Consider the following 16601-nt stretch of genomic DNA (forward strand, 5'->3'; position numbering starts at 1 on the left):
TACTGACAGTGTTGCCATCATTATCGCTTACAAAACTGGTATAAAACTAAGACAAGACATGTCAGGTAAAGCGAAGTATGCAGTTCCGCTCAAGAAAAGTAAAAATTTCTGCCCAAGAAATGGTCAAGAAATTTCCTACAGTGAACTCCATTTGAATTGACATTTCTGTTCAACTGCGTATAGCGATCAAAGAAAAATGCTTTTATTGAGCATTTCTTACAAGAAATTTCCCACGCATCAAAATAGGCGATTACTTTTCTGTTGAAGTGCATACTTCGCTTAAAAAAACAGTTTGATGTACTGTATCCTTATTGTTAATTTGTCTATTTTACGGAATTGTTTAGCTATTGTCGCAAATTGTTGTGGATGGTCTGGGAAACGGTGAGAGTATAGTTCATATTTAAGCCTGATTTGCTGCTGAACAGGAATCGCTAAAGAAAGTTCTCGCCGATTCCTTGCAGAAATTTTCTACAGCAACTCCCGTTTGAACTGACATTTCTTTTCAGCTGCGTACTGCGATCAGAAAAAAGAGCTTTCTTGATCGATTCCTTGCAGGAATTTCCCATGCATCAAGATAGGCCGAGAAATTACTTGACAGCAGCGAATCAGGCTTTACGCAGGACGAAAGAGTATGTTCCTGCAACTATTTTAGCAATTTTCCCCGCACAAATAATTTAAACTTTAATTGGGTCCTAAAATTTTTAATGAAATCTTGTTTTTATTTAATAACACGAAAAAGCATGTTACTGTAACTACTTTAGCAATTTTTCCCGCTCAAATAATGGCTATAACATATTTAAACTTTAATTTAAAAATTTGGTCCAAAAATGAACCTTGACACTTTTGATCATGTTTGACGTTCGCTTAGTCGACAAAAACACCACAGGGGTTTTAGTTCGACCACTGGGGTTGTTCCTATCTGACATTTCGTAAGGGACACGGAAAACAAAATACACCCAAAATTTGAGTTTAAGCCAAAGGATGTGACAAAATCTAAAAAATGTTTTTTTGGGCTTAAACCAACGGAAAACATTAGAAAATTGAGTAAACATGTGTTTTTTGCCTAGAATAGAATTAAGCGTTTTGTACTAAAATTGGGACAGGGCTTTAGGACCCTATTTAAAAAATAAGTCTTAATTTGAACCTTGACACTTTTGATCATGTTTGACGTTCACTTAGTCGACAAAAACGTCACAGGGGTTATAGTTTTAACACTGGGGTTGTTCCTGTCTGACATTTCAAGACTAACAATTCAAAAGGCCTCACCTCCAAAAAGTAAACAATGAGAAAAATGCAATCTTGTTTTGTCAAACAATAAATCAAATTTAAATTATTAATTTAAGCAATGTATGTTATTTTATCGTCCAGAAAGTCGATGGACAAACTGATTCATAGCTACACACTTAGATTTTATTTCGTTGTTCGGTAAATTTTCTTACCGAAAACGAACTGTAAAGAGATATTTAACCGAAGTTTCGGTATTGCAGACGAGCTCTACAGAAAATCTGCAATAATTAGCAGAATATTAACGTCATTTTTCTGTTTTCACCGAAATCGTCGATTATTTTACCGAAAACCTTGTAAGTTGTAAGGATTCACCTTAGACTGCAAATTTTTACCGTACATCAGTACATAGCGTTGCAATGCCTTACCGAACAAACGGTAATTTGAAATGTTTGAGTCCACCATATTTGTTTGTGGAAGCAAAACTTTACTGAGAAAAACGAAAATTCATTATCGGCGTCGTTCAATGGATAAAGGTAAATTACCGAATAAAGGCCAACGGTATTAACAAAAAGTAATCCAAATTGTTATTTTCTAGATGGAAGATGAGACATCCATTGCATCAGCTTTGTTTGCTAGAGGAGAATTGCTGCAAACGGGCCAGGACTGTGGCATCAGTGGATTTTTGCAGCTTAGCTTTACGTTTTTGCGGGTGTTGCTGAGAGTATTTAATGTTTTTCGCGAACTTTGAAGCAGTTTTAATGAGAATCACAGGAGCAAAACTCATGTATACATTACCATTATTTTATTCCAGTGGAATTGAATTCATGAAAAAATAAACATGTCTAGAAGAATACAAAATAGGGATTGTTTAATTTAATATCAGTATAAATTCTGCTTCTCAATCATCCTATTCGATATCTACTGCCAGCTCATATGATCAAAGCGTTCGGTAATTATTTTAACAATTCATTCGGTAATAATTCGCGAACAGTTTGTAATTATTTTGACAGCTGAGTTTGGATTCAAATTACTGGTTGTTCGGTAATTCTTAACATTACCGAAAGCACTACCGAACGCTCAGCGGTTTATATTTCGGTAATAAATTTACCGGAATCGGTGATATTTTCTTAGTGTGTATGAATATTCTGTTAGGTGTGATCGCAGCACACCGTGCAAAATTTGAATTTCGAATCGTTACCATTAGCAACAGATTTCAAATCATAGCAACCTGCGCGTTGCCCGAGCATAACTCGGTCTCTTTTGCCGTTAACCGTAGATTAGTGAAGACGTAATAAAATTAGCTCTGGTTAAGTTAGTCAAAACCACGTTTTTCACTATTTCAGCTGATCCCGAAACACAACAATTTTTGGCGACGAGGTAAAAAGTGAAGAAGACTGCCCTACGCAACGAGCTCCAGCATACGCGGAAACGGAAATGGCGACAAATTCGATCAACGCAAACGGTGGGGAAATGCAGCAAGCGATCCTGCAAATGGCTGAACTACTCCAACGATTGGCCACGCCGACGCCGATCAACCAGGAGAAAATTCTAGAGTCGCTCTCCACCAACATCAGCGAGTTTGTGTTTGACCCCGAAAACGGCATCACATTTGAAAAGTGGTTTGCACGTTATTCGGACCTTTTCGACAACGACGCTCGGAATCTCGACGACGCGGCCAAGGTACGTCTTCTCCTGCGGAAGTTGGATCATGCTTCACACAGCCGCTATGTGAATTACATCCTGCCCCAGCTTCCCAGAGACATCCAGTTTGACGAAACGGTAGCCACGCTGAAAAAAATTTTCGGCACACCGACGTCCGTTTTCAACAAACGCTTCCATACTAACCATCAACACGCACAAGGGGCTGTTCCAATTCAACCGCCTCGCTCCAGGGGTGAAATCCGCGCCAGGAGCATTCCAACGGCTGATCGACGGCATGATTGCCGACATCCCAGGCATTCGATCCTTCATCGATGACGTCATAGTCTTCGGTCCCACCTGGGAGGCACACGCAGAGTCACTCAGCAAACTGCTGATTCGGCTGGAGCAGTACGGGTTCCACGTCAAGGCGGAAAAGTGCAAGTTTTTCCAAACCGAGCTTGGTTACCTGGGCCATATCGTGGATCGCCATGGTATTCGTCCGGATCCAGAGAAGCTTTGAGCCATCGCCAACATCCCAGCTCCAACCAACGTGACCGAACTTCGCTCGTTTCTCGGTGCCGTTAATTTCTACGGCAGATTTGTGCGCAACATCCACGAGCTTCGCCACCCAATGGACCAGCTACTGAAGAAGGATGTCAAGTGGCAGTGGAACGTCGAATGCCAGCAAGCGTTCGAAAAATTCAAGGCGATTCTGCAGTCGGAACTATTGTTGACGCACTACGATCCGACACTACCTATCATCGTTGCAGCAGATGCCTCCAACACCGGCATTGGTGCGGTGATACTGCATAAATTCCCGGATGGCAAAATCAAGGCAGTTCAGCATGCTTCTCGTTCGCTCTCACCCGCCGAGCAAGGTTATGGACAACCGGAGAAGGAAGCACTGGCTCTGGTCTACGCGGTGACGAAGTTCCATAAATTCCTTTTGGGACGCCACTTCACGCTGCAAACGGATCACAAACCGCTCTTGGCAATCTTCGGTTCGAAGAAGGGCATTCCGTTGCACACCGCCAACCGACTGCAGCGATGGGCGTTGATAATGCTCAACTACGATTTCGACATCCAGCACATTTCCACCAACGATTTCGGTTGTGCCGACATGCTGTCTCGGCTGATCGATCGGACCACTCGGACGGAAGAGGAATACGTCGTAGCAGCAATCAACCTGGAAGATGATCTGGTGAGTATAGTTAACGACTCGCTAGACAAACTTCCAGTCTCTTTCACAGAGTTACAAGACGCAACGAAGAAGAACAGCGTTTTGCAATCGGTGGCAAAGTTCATCGATGAAGGTTGGCCGCGAGATTCCAAGTCGGTCACCAACCCTGATGTCCTGCCGTATTTCAATCGGCGAGATTCGCTTAGCATCGTTAATGGCTGCGTGATGCTACACGACCGTGTGGTAGTGCCTCATCAGTTCCAGAGGAAAATCCTGAGGCAATTTCATCGGGGCCACCCTGGTGTGGTTCGCATGAAGGCAATCGCTCGCAGTTTCGTGTACTGGCCTAGTATGGACGACCAAATCGAGGATTTCGTCCGCAACTGCAATCCTTGTTGCGTGGCCGGAAAAGCACCAATCAAAACGACACTCGAGTCGTGGCCTGCACCGTCAAAGCCATGGTCGAGAATCCACATCGACTACGCCGGTCCTGTCGATGGAACGTATCTGTTGGTCGTGGTGGATCCGTTTTAGAAATGGACGGAGGTTTTCGCAACCAGGACTACAACAGCCAGTACCACTGTGAGACTGCTTTCCGAATCCTTCGCTACCTTTGGCATACCGGAAACCATCGTGTCGGACAACGGTCCCCAGTTCGTCAGTCACGAATTCCAGACGTTCTGCCAAGGTCATGGAATACAGCATCTTCGGACAGCACCATACCATCCGCAATCAAACGGATTAGCGGAACGCTTCGTAGACACGGTCAAGAGGAGCCTTCGAAAAATTCGTTCGGGGGGAGAAACTCTCGACAGCGCACTGCAAACGTTTTTGCAAGTATACCGTACGACTCCGACCTCGACGGAAAATCTCCGGCAGAAGTAATGTTCGGCAGGCCCATCCGAACGATTTCATCGCTCTTGCTTCCACAGCCGGAGTGCCGCAATCCGCCATCGAAGAAAACTGAAAAATAAAATGCATCGTTTAATAGGAAGCATGGTGCAATTGCGAAGAGTTTTCAACCCGGTGACTGTGTTTATGCACAGGTGCATCTAGGAAACGCCTGGCATTGGGAAGCAGCCACTGTCATCGAGCGCATCGGGAACGTTAATTATAATGTTTACCTGGTGGATAAGCAACGATTGATCCGGGCACACACGAACCAACTCAAGAAGCGCTCAGGTGATCCAGTGCGAATAGATGGTCCTTCGCCGCTATCCATTTTCGTGGACGAGTTTGGACTATCCGACACCGCTCCGATCCGTCGTCCAGCCCAACAACCAGGTAGCCCAGCAGTATCCGCACCAGAGTCTGGCGATTCCGAATACTTTTCGGAGTCCGATCTCGAAGATGAACCAGCACCGCAACCGACTGTCAATAACAACAACAACCGACCGAGGCGCATCGTACGGCTACCAGCGAGATTCGAGCCGTACTACCTGAACTAAGGGGGGAGATGTTAGGTGTGATCGCAGCACACCGTGCAAAATTTGAATTTCGAATCGTTACCATTAGCAACAGATTTCAAATCATAGCAACCTGCGCGTTGCCCGAGCATAACTCGGTCTCTTTTGCCGTTAACCGTAGATTAGTGAAGACGTAATAAAATTAGCTCTGGTTAAGTTAGTCAAAACCACGTTTTTCACTATTTCGGCTGATCCCGAAACACAACATATTCATTACTATCATTTTAGCAAAAAATCCTGCTAAAAAACGAGTCAAAGGAAATGAGGCTTTTATTTCACCAAAAGCTGTACAGCCTTTTTCATATATGTGCCCATAGACGCCGGCTGATGCTGATGAGGCCTGTGAGTTGACGCCTTTGTTTACTCTAAAATGTGTTGAGGCCTTCTAGTTGTGGCTTGTTTTTTCACCATCTTCTGTTGTGGCCTTTTGAAAATCATTCAAAATTGATGATAAAATAAGAAATTTGAAGTGTAGAAGAGTGTTAAGTGGTGAAATAAAGTACATGGAGATCCCTACAGCAAGAGAAGATTCGCGCGGTCGATTAAATTTGTGATTGATTGAACCATGAACATTATGTACAGGGATAGGATGCGACTCAAAATTCTTTCGGTGAAGCACTCGCTATTGGAAGACAGCACGTTCAATTTGAAAGAGACGTGCAGATGCAATATGAACTGTGTTGCACCCATCTTTTTTTGTGTGCTAAAACTCCCAGGTGCTGTTTCTATTCTACTGAGAATCTCTCTGAGCATTAGCCAAAGCACTCTCTAATAACATCGCTTTGCGCTTTGACGGAGTACGAGTGGTCGCCATATGTATGTGCTACGCGAGTTTGTCGTCGAGAAAATGTATGGAAATATTGGTTCAATTGAAATAATATTGCAATTGAACGTTATTTTTCATGCAATTGAAACCAAATCGTGTTTTTGTTGATAATTTGTGAAGTACAGACAGGCTGACACAGGTATTATTAGGTAGTATGATACAAAATACATCAGTCTACAGGAACCCGATAATGTTCGCCGTTTAGACAACCACTGTATAAAATAATACAAGGAGCAGTCGCTCCGTAGTATAACCTGCATCTACTTAGTGAATTTGGAAAGTTTTTCGCAATCTACTTTGCAATTTTGATGTTTGTTTAACAGGCCTCAACTCAGTTTCCGTCAGATATAGAAATGAGGCCTTTTTGAGAAAAGGCCGCATTTGCGATGAATATCCTGGTTAGCGGAAAATGAGATGGAAAACCTTTTAGAAAAAAGTTATTTTTTCAACTTTTATGCATATTTTTAAATGACTATTGTATGTTTTAGTAAGAATAGGCTCTTATACATTGAAATCAGCAGAAAACCGATTTGTTTACATTTTGGACTTTAGGCCTTTTCAATTGTTGGTCTTGATTTCGAAAGGATTACGGAAAACAAAATACACTCAAAATTTAAGTTTGAAGCAAGGGGTGTGACAAAATCGCAAAAATTAGTGTTCGCACATGAATATAGTGCGAAGAAAGTATTGTGACGCCATCTATACTTTAGTGCGGGCAATCTGACAGCATAGAAAAACTATGGCTTCTGAACATGGCTCCCTTCGAAATTATGCGCACTGTAAGACCAAAGTACTCTTTAATGGGTAAAAAAGTACCCTTTATGAGAGAAATTAGTTTAACTCATAAAAAGAGTAAAGGGCCTGTACTCTTTAAAGAGTAAACGGCTTGTACGTCAGATCAACGAGTGAATTTTACCCATTATCCAAAACATATACTGCTTCGCGACTAAAAATGGGTGAACCAACGTGCGAAGTTCGATTTTTGACCAACTTCGCCGCGTCGCGAGTCACTTCGCTATAGTGCGCATCTATGCCCTCCGCCGTGTGCATTATGCGCACTATTGAGAATCGAGTTGCGACGCGGCGAAGTTGGTCAAAAATCGAACTTCGCACGTTGGTTCACCCATTTTTAGTCGCGAAGCAGTATATATTTTGGCAAACAGAGTAAAATTTACTCTTTTTCGAATATGAAAATTCAATTTAATTCTATTATTTTTTTCGTATATAAAATAATCAACTAAAGAAATTTTAATATATTAATTATTTTTATTAATTTAAACAGTTACAATAAATCATTGTTTATTTGCGAAAGCATAATTGACTGATTAATTTTGATGTTACTAGGTTGGTAAACGGGGCAGCTGCTACTGGCGATCTCATGCACCGGGAAAGTATCCTGTAATCAGTGTCGTAAAAATTCAGCCGAATGATACCCGATCAGTGCGAAAACGAACAAAAACAAACTCCGCTAGCAAGAAGCCAATCTGACTTCGAGCACAGAGAACAGACGTTCATCTTTTTTCTGGTGAATGTGTAAAGATTTGAAACGGTCATTTCAAATGTAGGTAGTTATGTTTCAGGTAGGCGGCGCTAGTGTTCCATAATACTGACGTTTGACGTTTATCAACTTCACAAACAAAACAGCGACATAACCTGTAAACAGAAAGTATTTTAATTTTTGCAAAGCAGATGTTGTATATCTGCTGCATGCAGATTATCGTTGAAAACTAAGGATTTTCCCATTTTCATCCTTGATCATTGATTTTTTCATAAAGAAAATGGGTAGAAAATGTGAGTTTTACTGGTGCGGCAACCAACAAGGAACCGGAGTATCATTTCATCAGTTTCCAGTTGATAGAGCAATGTAAGTTTATCATTTCTATTTCAAATGTAAATAATGATCTATCTCTACCTATATGCTATATTGTTTGCATTTAGGTGCTTTGCCTGGGTGGAACGCTGTAATTCATTTGAAGCTACCGAAAAGTTTGCATCCGAAGGACCGCAAGCATTCAGAAATAAACGACTATGCTCGGATCACTTTCCCTTGAATGCATTCAAGGAACCTACTAGGAAAGAGAAAGGGTAAATGAAACGGTATCATTGTTGATTATTTTATTATTTTATTGAAATTTTCAAACAGGCTTATTCCCAATGCACTGCCTTTCATGTGTCCCAATACATCAAGTAAATACAACGAGGAATATCTTGAAGAATCTCTTGCATGTACCGCAACAGGGTAAGTTCAGGCGTGTGTGTTTACTCTATTCTTTTCTTGTAACTCCATATTTTGCCTTAGTTCATCTTTTCAGTACACGGAAGAAGAACCTGTAGAGTTCATAGAAGACGACTTGGACTATGCGGAGTGGGAGCGGCATGCTAAAATATCCACTACTCTGAACAGTTGTTCTCAATCAGAAGACAGTTATCAGATTGAATGGCTCGACGATTCAATGAGTACAAGGGAACATCATCTTTCTATAGCGAAATCAGTTGATGATCCGACAACAGATCATAGCCCCCGGTGCAATCGGTCACTCACGATTGAGCCGTGGCTGAGCGATTCGTCAATAGTAAACGTTTTCAGTACCGATAATCCGGAAATAATACCATCGACCAGCGCTCATCAAAGGCAGCCCACACGTAATGGTACTGCAGAACTTCAGATAGATAACTTGTCGGATGACTTCAAAACTTCGATGCACCAAACCCTCAGCACAGGTAACCTACAGGTTGACCATGACTTCAGTACTCGCATACCCCCATTGAGTGACACACAATATCATGCGAATGATCTGCATTTCAAAGGAGCGCCAAATTCGACATACACATTACGAACACATTCGAACAAAAACGATTCACCAATTTTGTCGTCAAACCCACTCCATAGCGGTAGCCGGCCGGAAGAAGAAAATCATGTCCAGTTGAACAATTCAGCCGATCCGGCAACTTCTGATACTCGACTAATAAGTTTATTAGATTTTTCTTCTGTAACTCACTCTGAAAGTTATAAAACGCAGGTTAAGGTGCAAGGCGCTTTAATAAAATCCATGAAAGAAAAGCTGAAACACGTTAAACGAAAACTATTCGTTTCACAACAAGCAGGGCAACGACGTCTCAAAAGTGCTTTAAAAGCCAAAAAAGAAAATAAAATTCTTAAGAAGGAGCTAAAATCTGCACGTAAGCAGAGAAGTGAGAATGAAGTTTTAGGCGCACAAGCAAGAAAAAACCCAGTTATTTTTGATTTTCTAAAAAATTCGACTCGTAAGCCAAAAGGAAGGAGATATAATGCTAGCACGATGAAATTCGCAGCTGGTACATATTTAAGCGGGCCCCGGGCATACAGGTATGTCCGAAATTCTAAACACATCACACTTCCACATAAAAGTTCAGTATACAAGCACAACAAGCACGTGCGTATACAGCCTGGAATTAACTCATCACTTCTCAGTGCCGTTAAAAGAAAAGTTCGAGAAATAAAGCATAAAAAGAATAAAATCGTAACAATAACGTGCGATGGCATGTCCATTAAAAAGGATCTTGCATACAGCGCAAAGGCCGATATTTTTCATGGATTCCCTGATGATGGAATCAGAAGGCGTATCGAGAAGAATGATCCTAGCGTTCTGGCTACAGAGGCAGTTGTTGTTATGGCGTCAGGAATGTATATGAACTTCAAGCAGGTAAGCTAAATTGTTATTTTTGTTTTTAAATTTCAAAAACTATTGCTTATTGTAGCCAATCGGATATTATTTAGCCCACAACAGCCTTGGAAGCTTTGGCCTATACAAGTTATTAGAGGAGTCTGTCCGAGCTGTCGCTAAGTGTGGATTGAATCCACTAATTATAACCATGGATCAATGTAGCACAAATGTAAAAATGGTTCACGAGCATCAATCATCGGCAGATCCCCCCAGAATAACTATAGATGACCGGGAAATACTAATCATGTATGACACCCCACATTTGCTGAAAAACACACGGAACTGCATTTTCAAACACAATGCTGTATTTGAGAAGAAAATCGCTTCCTATAAACATATTCGAAATCTGTATGACGCGGACATATCCTCGACGTTGCGACTTGTTCCAAAACTCCAGAAAAAGTGTATCGACCTCCCGCCATTTGCAGCAATGAATGTTGCTTTATCAGCCCGCACTCTCAGCGAATCTTGTGCAGTCGGCATGCGTCATTATGCTTCAACAGGTGAACTTTCAGATAAAGCACTGGACACAGCAGACTTCATCGAGATGTTTGATAAATTGTTCGACGTATTCAATTCAAAAGAAAAATTCTCGGCTTCAGTTGGGAAGGTAAATATATTTCAGTTAACCCTTGTGTCAACCATATTTAGATTTTTAATTGAATTCATACAGCAGACTTTCACATAACTATCTCAAGTAACATTAAGCAATGTTCTCCACCATATGGAAGCGTCCATTTATTACGTAACGACAAAAATGACAACTTCGACCAACCCCCCGACCCCACTGTGACTCACTTTGTATTAATTATGAGCCGTAACGCTTGAGCCTCCCCCTCCCCATAGACCGTAACGTAATTTGTGGACGGCTTCTATACTTTTTGCATATGGTGTGCATTCAGTACACGATATCTCCGCTCTTGAGGTAATTCTTTCATTCAGACTATAAGCATTCCACGATTTCCATTACTCACTTGACTCACGGTACCTTAAACAAAATTCGAAAAAATAATATTTTGTAATAACAAAACATATAAAATAAGATTATTTTTTCAAATGAGCCATTGAGAGAAGATTGCAAAACATGTGTCAAAAAAACTAATTTAAAAAAGAGATTCAACAAAAAGTTCAATCCAAAATTCTGTGTTGTATTGTATTGTGTGATAAAAACTAATATCTGAGTATACCATAATAACTGATAGAACAAAACATATTTACAGATTAACAGAACTCCGATAACAACAGGTTCTGGTCATTTCCAGTATCTAGATAAAGTGGAGTCTATTTTGGAAGACATGTATTTTACCAAGAGTTCTTGCTTAGACTATGAGAAGGTAAATTTTATTTTTTATATTTTTTCCTAACATCACATAATCACATAATCTTATATGGTCTATGAAATTTTTATCTTCTTAGGCGCGTAAAGAATCTACGTACTTAAAAGCATGCCAAAAACGACCGCCGTTCCTCAAAGGTTGGATTAGCAATATAAAAGCTCTGCGATGGCTATGGGAAGTATTACGAAATGAATACTTGTGTTCATATCTATGCACGAACGTGCTTTGCCAAGACTGCCTGGAGAACTTTTTTTCTGAAATAAGAAGGCGGTGTGGTTTCAACGATGCTCCAAACGCATTCCAGTTTGGCAGTGCTTTCAAATACGCCATGATCGCCGCTTTAGAAAAAGGTTTTGGTGAAGGAACGAACTGTCAGCACGATTCAGCAAGGCCGTTACTCGAGGAAAACGACGTGGATGATTTGCAACCCAATACGTATGAACCATGTAATTACGATTATGAAGCTCTTGACTTGGAGTCACCATTCGAAGCGTTGAAAAAAGAGCTAAATGCATTGGTGTATGTAATTGGTGCAGCGGCAAGCAAGCTGCCGCACAAGAAATGCAAGCAGAAGCTAACGGCGGAACAAGATGATGAATGTCTCCAAAATGAGGATTATTCATTTATCAAATTGAAGGCTTCATGTGCTTCGAAAAATGTGACTATTCCTAACAGCTGCTTGTACAATATTGGAATACTTGCTTTTCTCTGTTTCAAGCAGAAATTTAAAAGATTTTTATACCAAAACAGACGGAACGTGAAGACTCGTTTGAAAGCATATCTGAAGTATGAATCGTTTGATTATGGAGCCTGTGAATCCTGCTTTCATAAACTTGTAGATATCATCTTTAATACATTAATCCAAGGCTTTCTTCGCGATGTACGGGTTCAGCAAAAAATAGCTGAAAATAACAAACGTTATCGAAAACGTAATAGGAAAGCCGTACGTATGAATCTCCCAGAACAGTGATGAAATACATTTGTTATACTTTATGCAACTCATAAATATGGTTATTATTTAAATTGTATTGGAAGCTTAGCTGGCGGCGTTTTCTAGATCATGACATACAATTATCAGTATTGGACTTAAGAACATATAGGCCAACTGCGACGAACAATACATTTGAAGTATCTGAGTTGAAATATCTTGTGTCAGGTAAAACAAGAAAACTTAACTTGTTCATCTTTGTTCTAGCCAAGTGAATCGTCTCACTTGCTTCAACTTAACTACCCTGTCGAAACCAAGCGTAAGGCTGAGGAAAGTTGGCCGCTGTCCACAAATTACGTAACGCTTTAAGGGGAAGGGGGTAGGCTCAAACATTACGACTCATACATAATTTCGAAAATTTTAATGCGAAAAGCTTTACGGAGAGTAAATGAATGCTGCCTTCCGGAATGTGAAACAATTTAAATTATTGAATGGCTTCACCATAGTTTTCTTGTTCAAACGAATCGTAACGAACTAGATGATCGACAGTGACTCTACAAGTTCAATTCATCATAAACTCAAATGCCAAAATGTTTCACCTTAATACCGTCAACGTACCAGAATCCCCTGGGCTTGGGATTATATTTTCCAGGGAGCGATGAATTTTGATAATTGATCGCTGTTGTTAGTAGTTTTGATTAGATGTTGGGTGAATTTCAAAGCAATGGCAACCTTTTTATTACAAAATTTAGATTTTATCTTCTGACCTAAAAATTCTGGTTAAACTACTGTACTATGCAGTTGGGCTGCACTAGGCTATCACTCATCAAAATTACTTCGGGAAAATATAATTTCAAACTGGCGAGAAGATTACCAACTGAGGGTAGGTTAGGAGCACAATCAGACCCTTGAATGTGCAATGTGGGGTAGTAATTAGGAATGCCATTGACGGTTTGTAATCTTCTACGAGGTTTTCGAAAACCAACAGGGCGCGTGCACCGGGTTGCGGATAGGAGCAAAGGGAGATCAATAGCATCTACCTAAAATAATAGAGCAAAAAGCCGTTCCATGATTAGGTAATGTTTAGCGATCTTCTATGGTGTTCTAGTACTATAAAATTCTTCACTCACTGGGAATTTTGGCCTTGATAATATCAATAGTGATAAAAACATAAAATAATACCTAATACATAATAAGAACAATGTAGCTTCAATGTAGTAATAAATGAAATAAAATCAATTTTCTATACTTGACAAGGTTTTGAAGACAATCAATGAGTGAAAGAACTACCTATTAGAAAAGCCACATCAGCTAAGGCTATACATATACAAATGTTGGTCATAGGGTCATGGCGAGCATTCGGTATGTATGTCTATGACTGATTCTTATCTAATAGGGGCACTAGAAGACCACGCGGACAATTTCGAAACAAACTATTTTTATACATCGGTCTTACGATCCGAAAGGCTCAGCTATGCTGCAAAGTCATTTTAAAAGCTATTCATTACTACTGTTTAATTGTTTATAATTCTAACAAAACTACATAATTAACTCATTACTAATCACTGTTCCTATATTCTCTTTTTCTCTCCTTCTTATCTGTTGCATGATTATGATCATCACTAATATAATGCATGAGCATGCAAAATAAGAATAATTTCAGGATTGAAAGCAGTACATGGATACCTGGATAGAATAGCTTCGAAAAGGGTGCTCAAAATATAATATTTCTGATCAGGGAAGTATTATTATAAAGGGTATGTAATTTTTTTCCATTATTAACACTTAGATCACACAAACAAATGAACTAATAATATCAAATATTTTTATATAAATCAGCATCGTCAATCAGTGCAAAAACAGATAAAGTTTGTAAAGTTATCACCATCGATTGAACTGCGCTCTGTATAGTAATTTTCAATCAGTATCAAAATCTCCTAAAGCGTCGCATTGTGCCATCAGCAGCCCTTAGCATCACTCTCATATTGTTATTATTTTGTTGTTTATAAAATTTCTAGAAAGCGATCAGCATATTCTTTCTTACTTGTACAATGGCCGATCTATTTGGAATTTTAATAAGTCAAATCTAACTTCAAAACTCAAATTAAATTGCTTTCAGCACATTTACATTTTGCAGCATTAATCGCATTACTGTGTCAAGTCTTCTCCATTCCCTATACCCTACCCAACCCTTCTTATCCTTTCCGATGGTGTTCAAGTGGTCCGCATAGACTATTACGGCCATTACCTATCCCTTCCCCCGGCTTTGGACTGACTTGCGCTCTCATTGCCCCACCAAACGCTGCAAAATGAAAATGAAAATGAAATACCGTCAACGTACCAGAATCCGCTCATGTTCCAGTAGCCCGCTCACGAGTTAAAAAAGTAAGTTAATTTGAGTAAATACACAAAAATATGTCCATAGTGTGATTCAACTTGTCGATTTGAACCGTATAGCGGTTATAGTTTTCAAATTACCTTTGTGTAAACTTACCTTTTTTCAGTGTGAGCGGGCTACTGGAACATGAGCGGATACTGGTGCACTGATGGTACTCCACCCACAACATTTGGTTCTCGTTCCCCAACGCGAAACAGTAGGGTAACGAACTACTTGGCCACTTCCAAAATTATCTTTAGCTTGGGGGGTTTTCTTGGCATTATTCTACCTACACAAATCCAGCTGGATGAATCAATGGGCCATTATTTCCTGAAGGTGTTCTTCAACTCTGGGTACACTAGCAATATGGATGATAAATCTGCCTAACTACTCATTTCCCTGTACCGGAAACTTTCCCTTTCCTGCTTTGGGTGTGAAATGCTTGAGCAAGCTTAGTAGCTGGAGCGAATTCCGATGCCAGAGACTGCCGGCGAGCAAAAAAAGGATGGATTTATCGATCGACACTTCGCCTTGGTCCAATGAAATGTTTTGGCTAGCACTTCCTGGAACGTGCTGTTATTTGTCTTTTCATCAGTGGGAACTTTCTGTAAAATTGTTACAGCATCTAGAAGATTGCTTCTAATGATAATACTAAATGGAAAAAAGGACTTACCTGGATAAATAGTTTTTTGTAAGACCGTGAATCCGTCGATACTTAAATGACCCAGGTAATCACCCCTACGATATTGCGTACGGCGATCGGTTCGCAACAGAGAAACGTAGAGCAGCAAGGCAGCAAAATTTAGCACTATTAGCTGGCTGAAAAAGAAAAGAATCTTATAGCTATATTGTTATATCCTTAGTATTTATACATACCTTCATTTCTTGGCGAAAATAATGATAATTTTACGTTGTTTATTACGGTAATCTGAAACATTTTCAATCTCATCGAAAATTTTGCAGCTATCAACCGAAACCCAGAGTCTATGAATGGAGAGTTGCGCGAAGAGACTTCTTTGAATGGTTGTTCTTCTTCGTCTTCGAAAATAGCCCCTATCTGTTTTGCTGGCCTGCTCGATAGGTAGACGGTTTGACAGTTCGATAGGTAGATTTGGTTTCACTCTTCGCGCAACTCTCCATTCATAAACTCTGCCGAAACCGACACAGATGTTTTGTTTTGATTTATTTGACAGCAGTGCAGCCAGTGGTCACATATCTTATGGGAAAAAATATGGTTTGGGAACAATGATAAGCTCAACTTGGGTAGTCTGCAATAGATGGCGGTAGTGTACCAACGTTTTTTCGTTCAAATTCTTACACATGGTTTCTGATGAGAAAAGTACTTGCATGAATGTCTGTTCTCTGTGCTTAGACGTTCTAACTAGCGCACGTCGAATTCTTCCATCAGTCCCTCGTATCACCTTTTCTACTATACCCCGGATCCAGGTCCTACGGTTGTTCCCATCAGTAATATAGACCAGCTCTCCTTCTGCGATAGGTTCTTGTTCAGCAAGCCATTTGGTGCGATGGTTGATTGTTGGGATGTATTCCTTCAGCCATCTTTTCCATAACATGTCTGCCAGCTCTTGAGATCGTTTATAGCTGTCCCGCAACGCTTCGGCAGAACTTGTTGGCAAATTAGCCTCTTCACGCTCTCCGGCAGGCAAACCACGAAGAAAATGATTCGGCGTGAGGGCTTCGCAGTCTGCAGATTCTTGTGGCACGTATGTTAACGGACGAGAATTCACCATGTCCTCGGCTTCTGATAATATCGTCAACAATATCTCGTCACTTAATTTGCCGCCATTGTGTAAAGCCTTTAGTGCCTCCTTTGCCGACCTCACTAACCGTTCCCATACACCACCCATGTGTGGTGCTGCTGGGGGGTTAAAGTTCCAACGAGTCCTAGCGTCGG

General features: G+C 40.4%; 1 protein-coding gene and 1 long non-coding RNA gene across 2 annotated transcripts; one reads left to right on the forward strand and one right to left on the reverse strand.

Annotated features, from left to right (window-relative positions):
• The first annotated feature begins 7608 nt into the window (after nt 1–7608).
• LOC110677208 lies at nt 7609–10828 on the forward strand. The gene is made up of 4 exons (XM_021848195.1): nt 7609–8204; nt 8279–8425; nt 8484–8579; nt 8640–10828. Exons 1-4 carry the CDS (start codon nt 8119–8121, stop codon nt 10030–10032), a joined length of 1722 nt encoding a protein of 573 aa, XP_021703887.1. The 5' UTR covers nt 7609–8118; the 3' UTR covers nt 10033–10828.
• A 4162-nt stretch (nt 10829–14990) lies between these two features.
• On the reverse strand, nt 14991–15692 carry LOC110676107. Its single transcript, XR_002500075.1, has 3 exons — nt 15563–15692; nt 15360–15505; nt 14991–15291 (listed from the first exon to the last, which is right to left on the reverse strand). It is a non-coding gene; the product is annotated as an uncharacterized LOC110676107 (long non-coding RNA).
• Between the last annotated feature and the right edge of the window lie 909 nt (nt 15693–16601).

The sequence above is a fragment of the Aedes aegypti genome, chromosome 2 (assembly GCF_002204515.2).
Source record: "Aedes aegypti strain LVP_AGWG chromosome 2, AaegL5.0 Primary Assembly, whole genome shotgun sequence".
In the NCBI taxonomy this organism is placed as follows: Eukaryota; Metazoa; Arthropoda; class Insecta; order Diptera; family Culicidae; genus Aedes; species Aedes aegypti.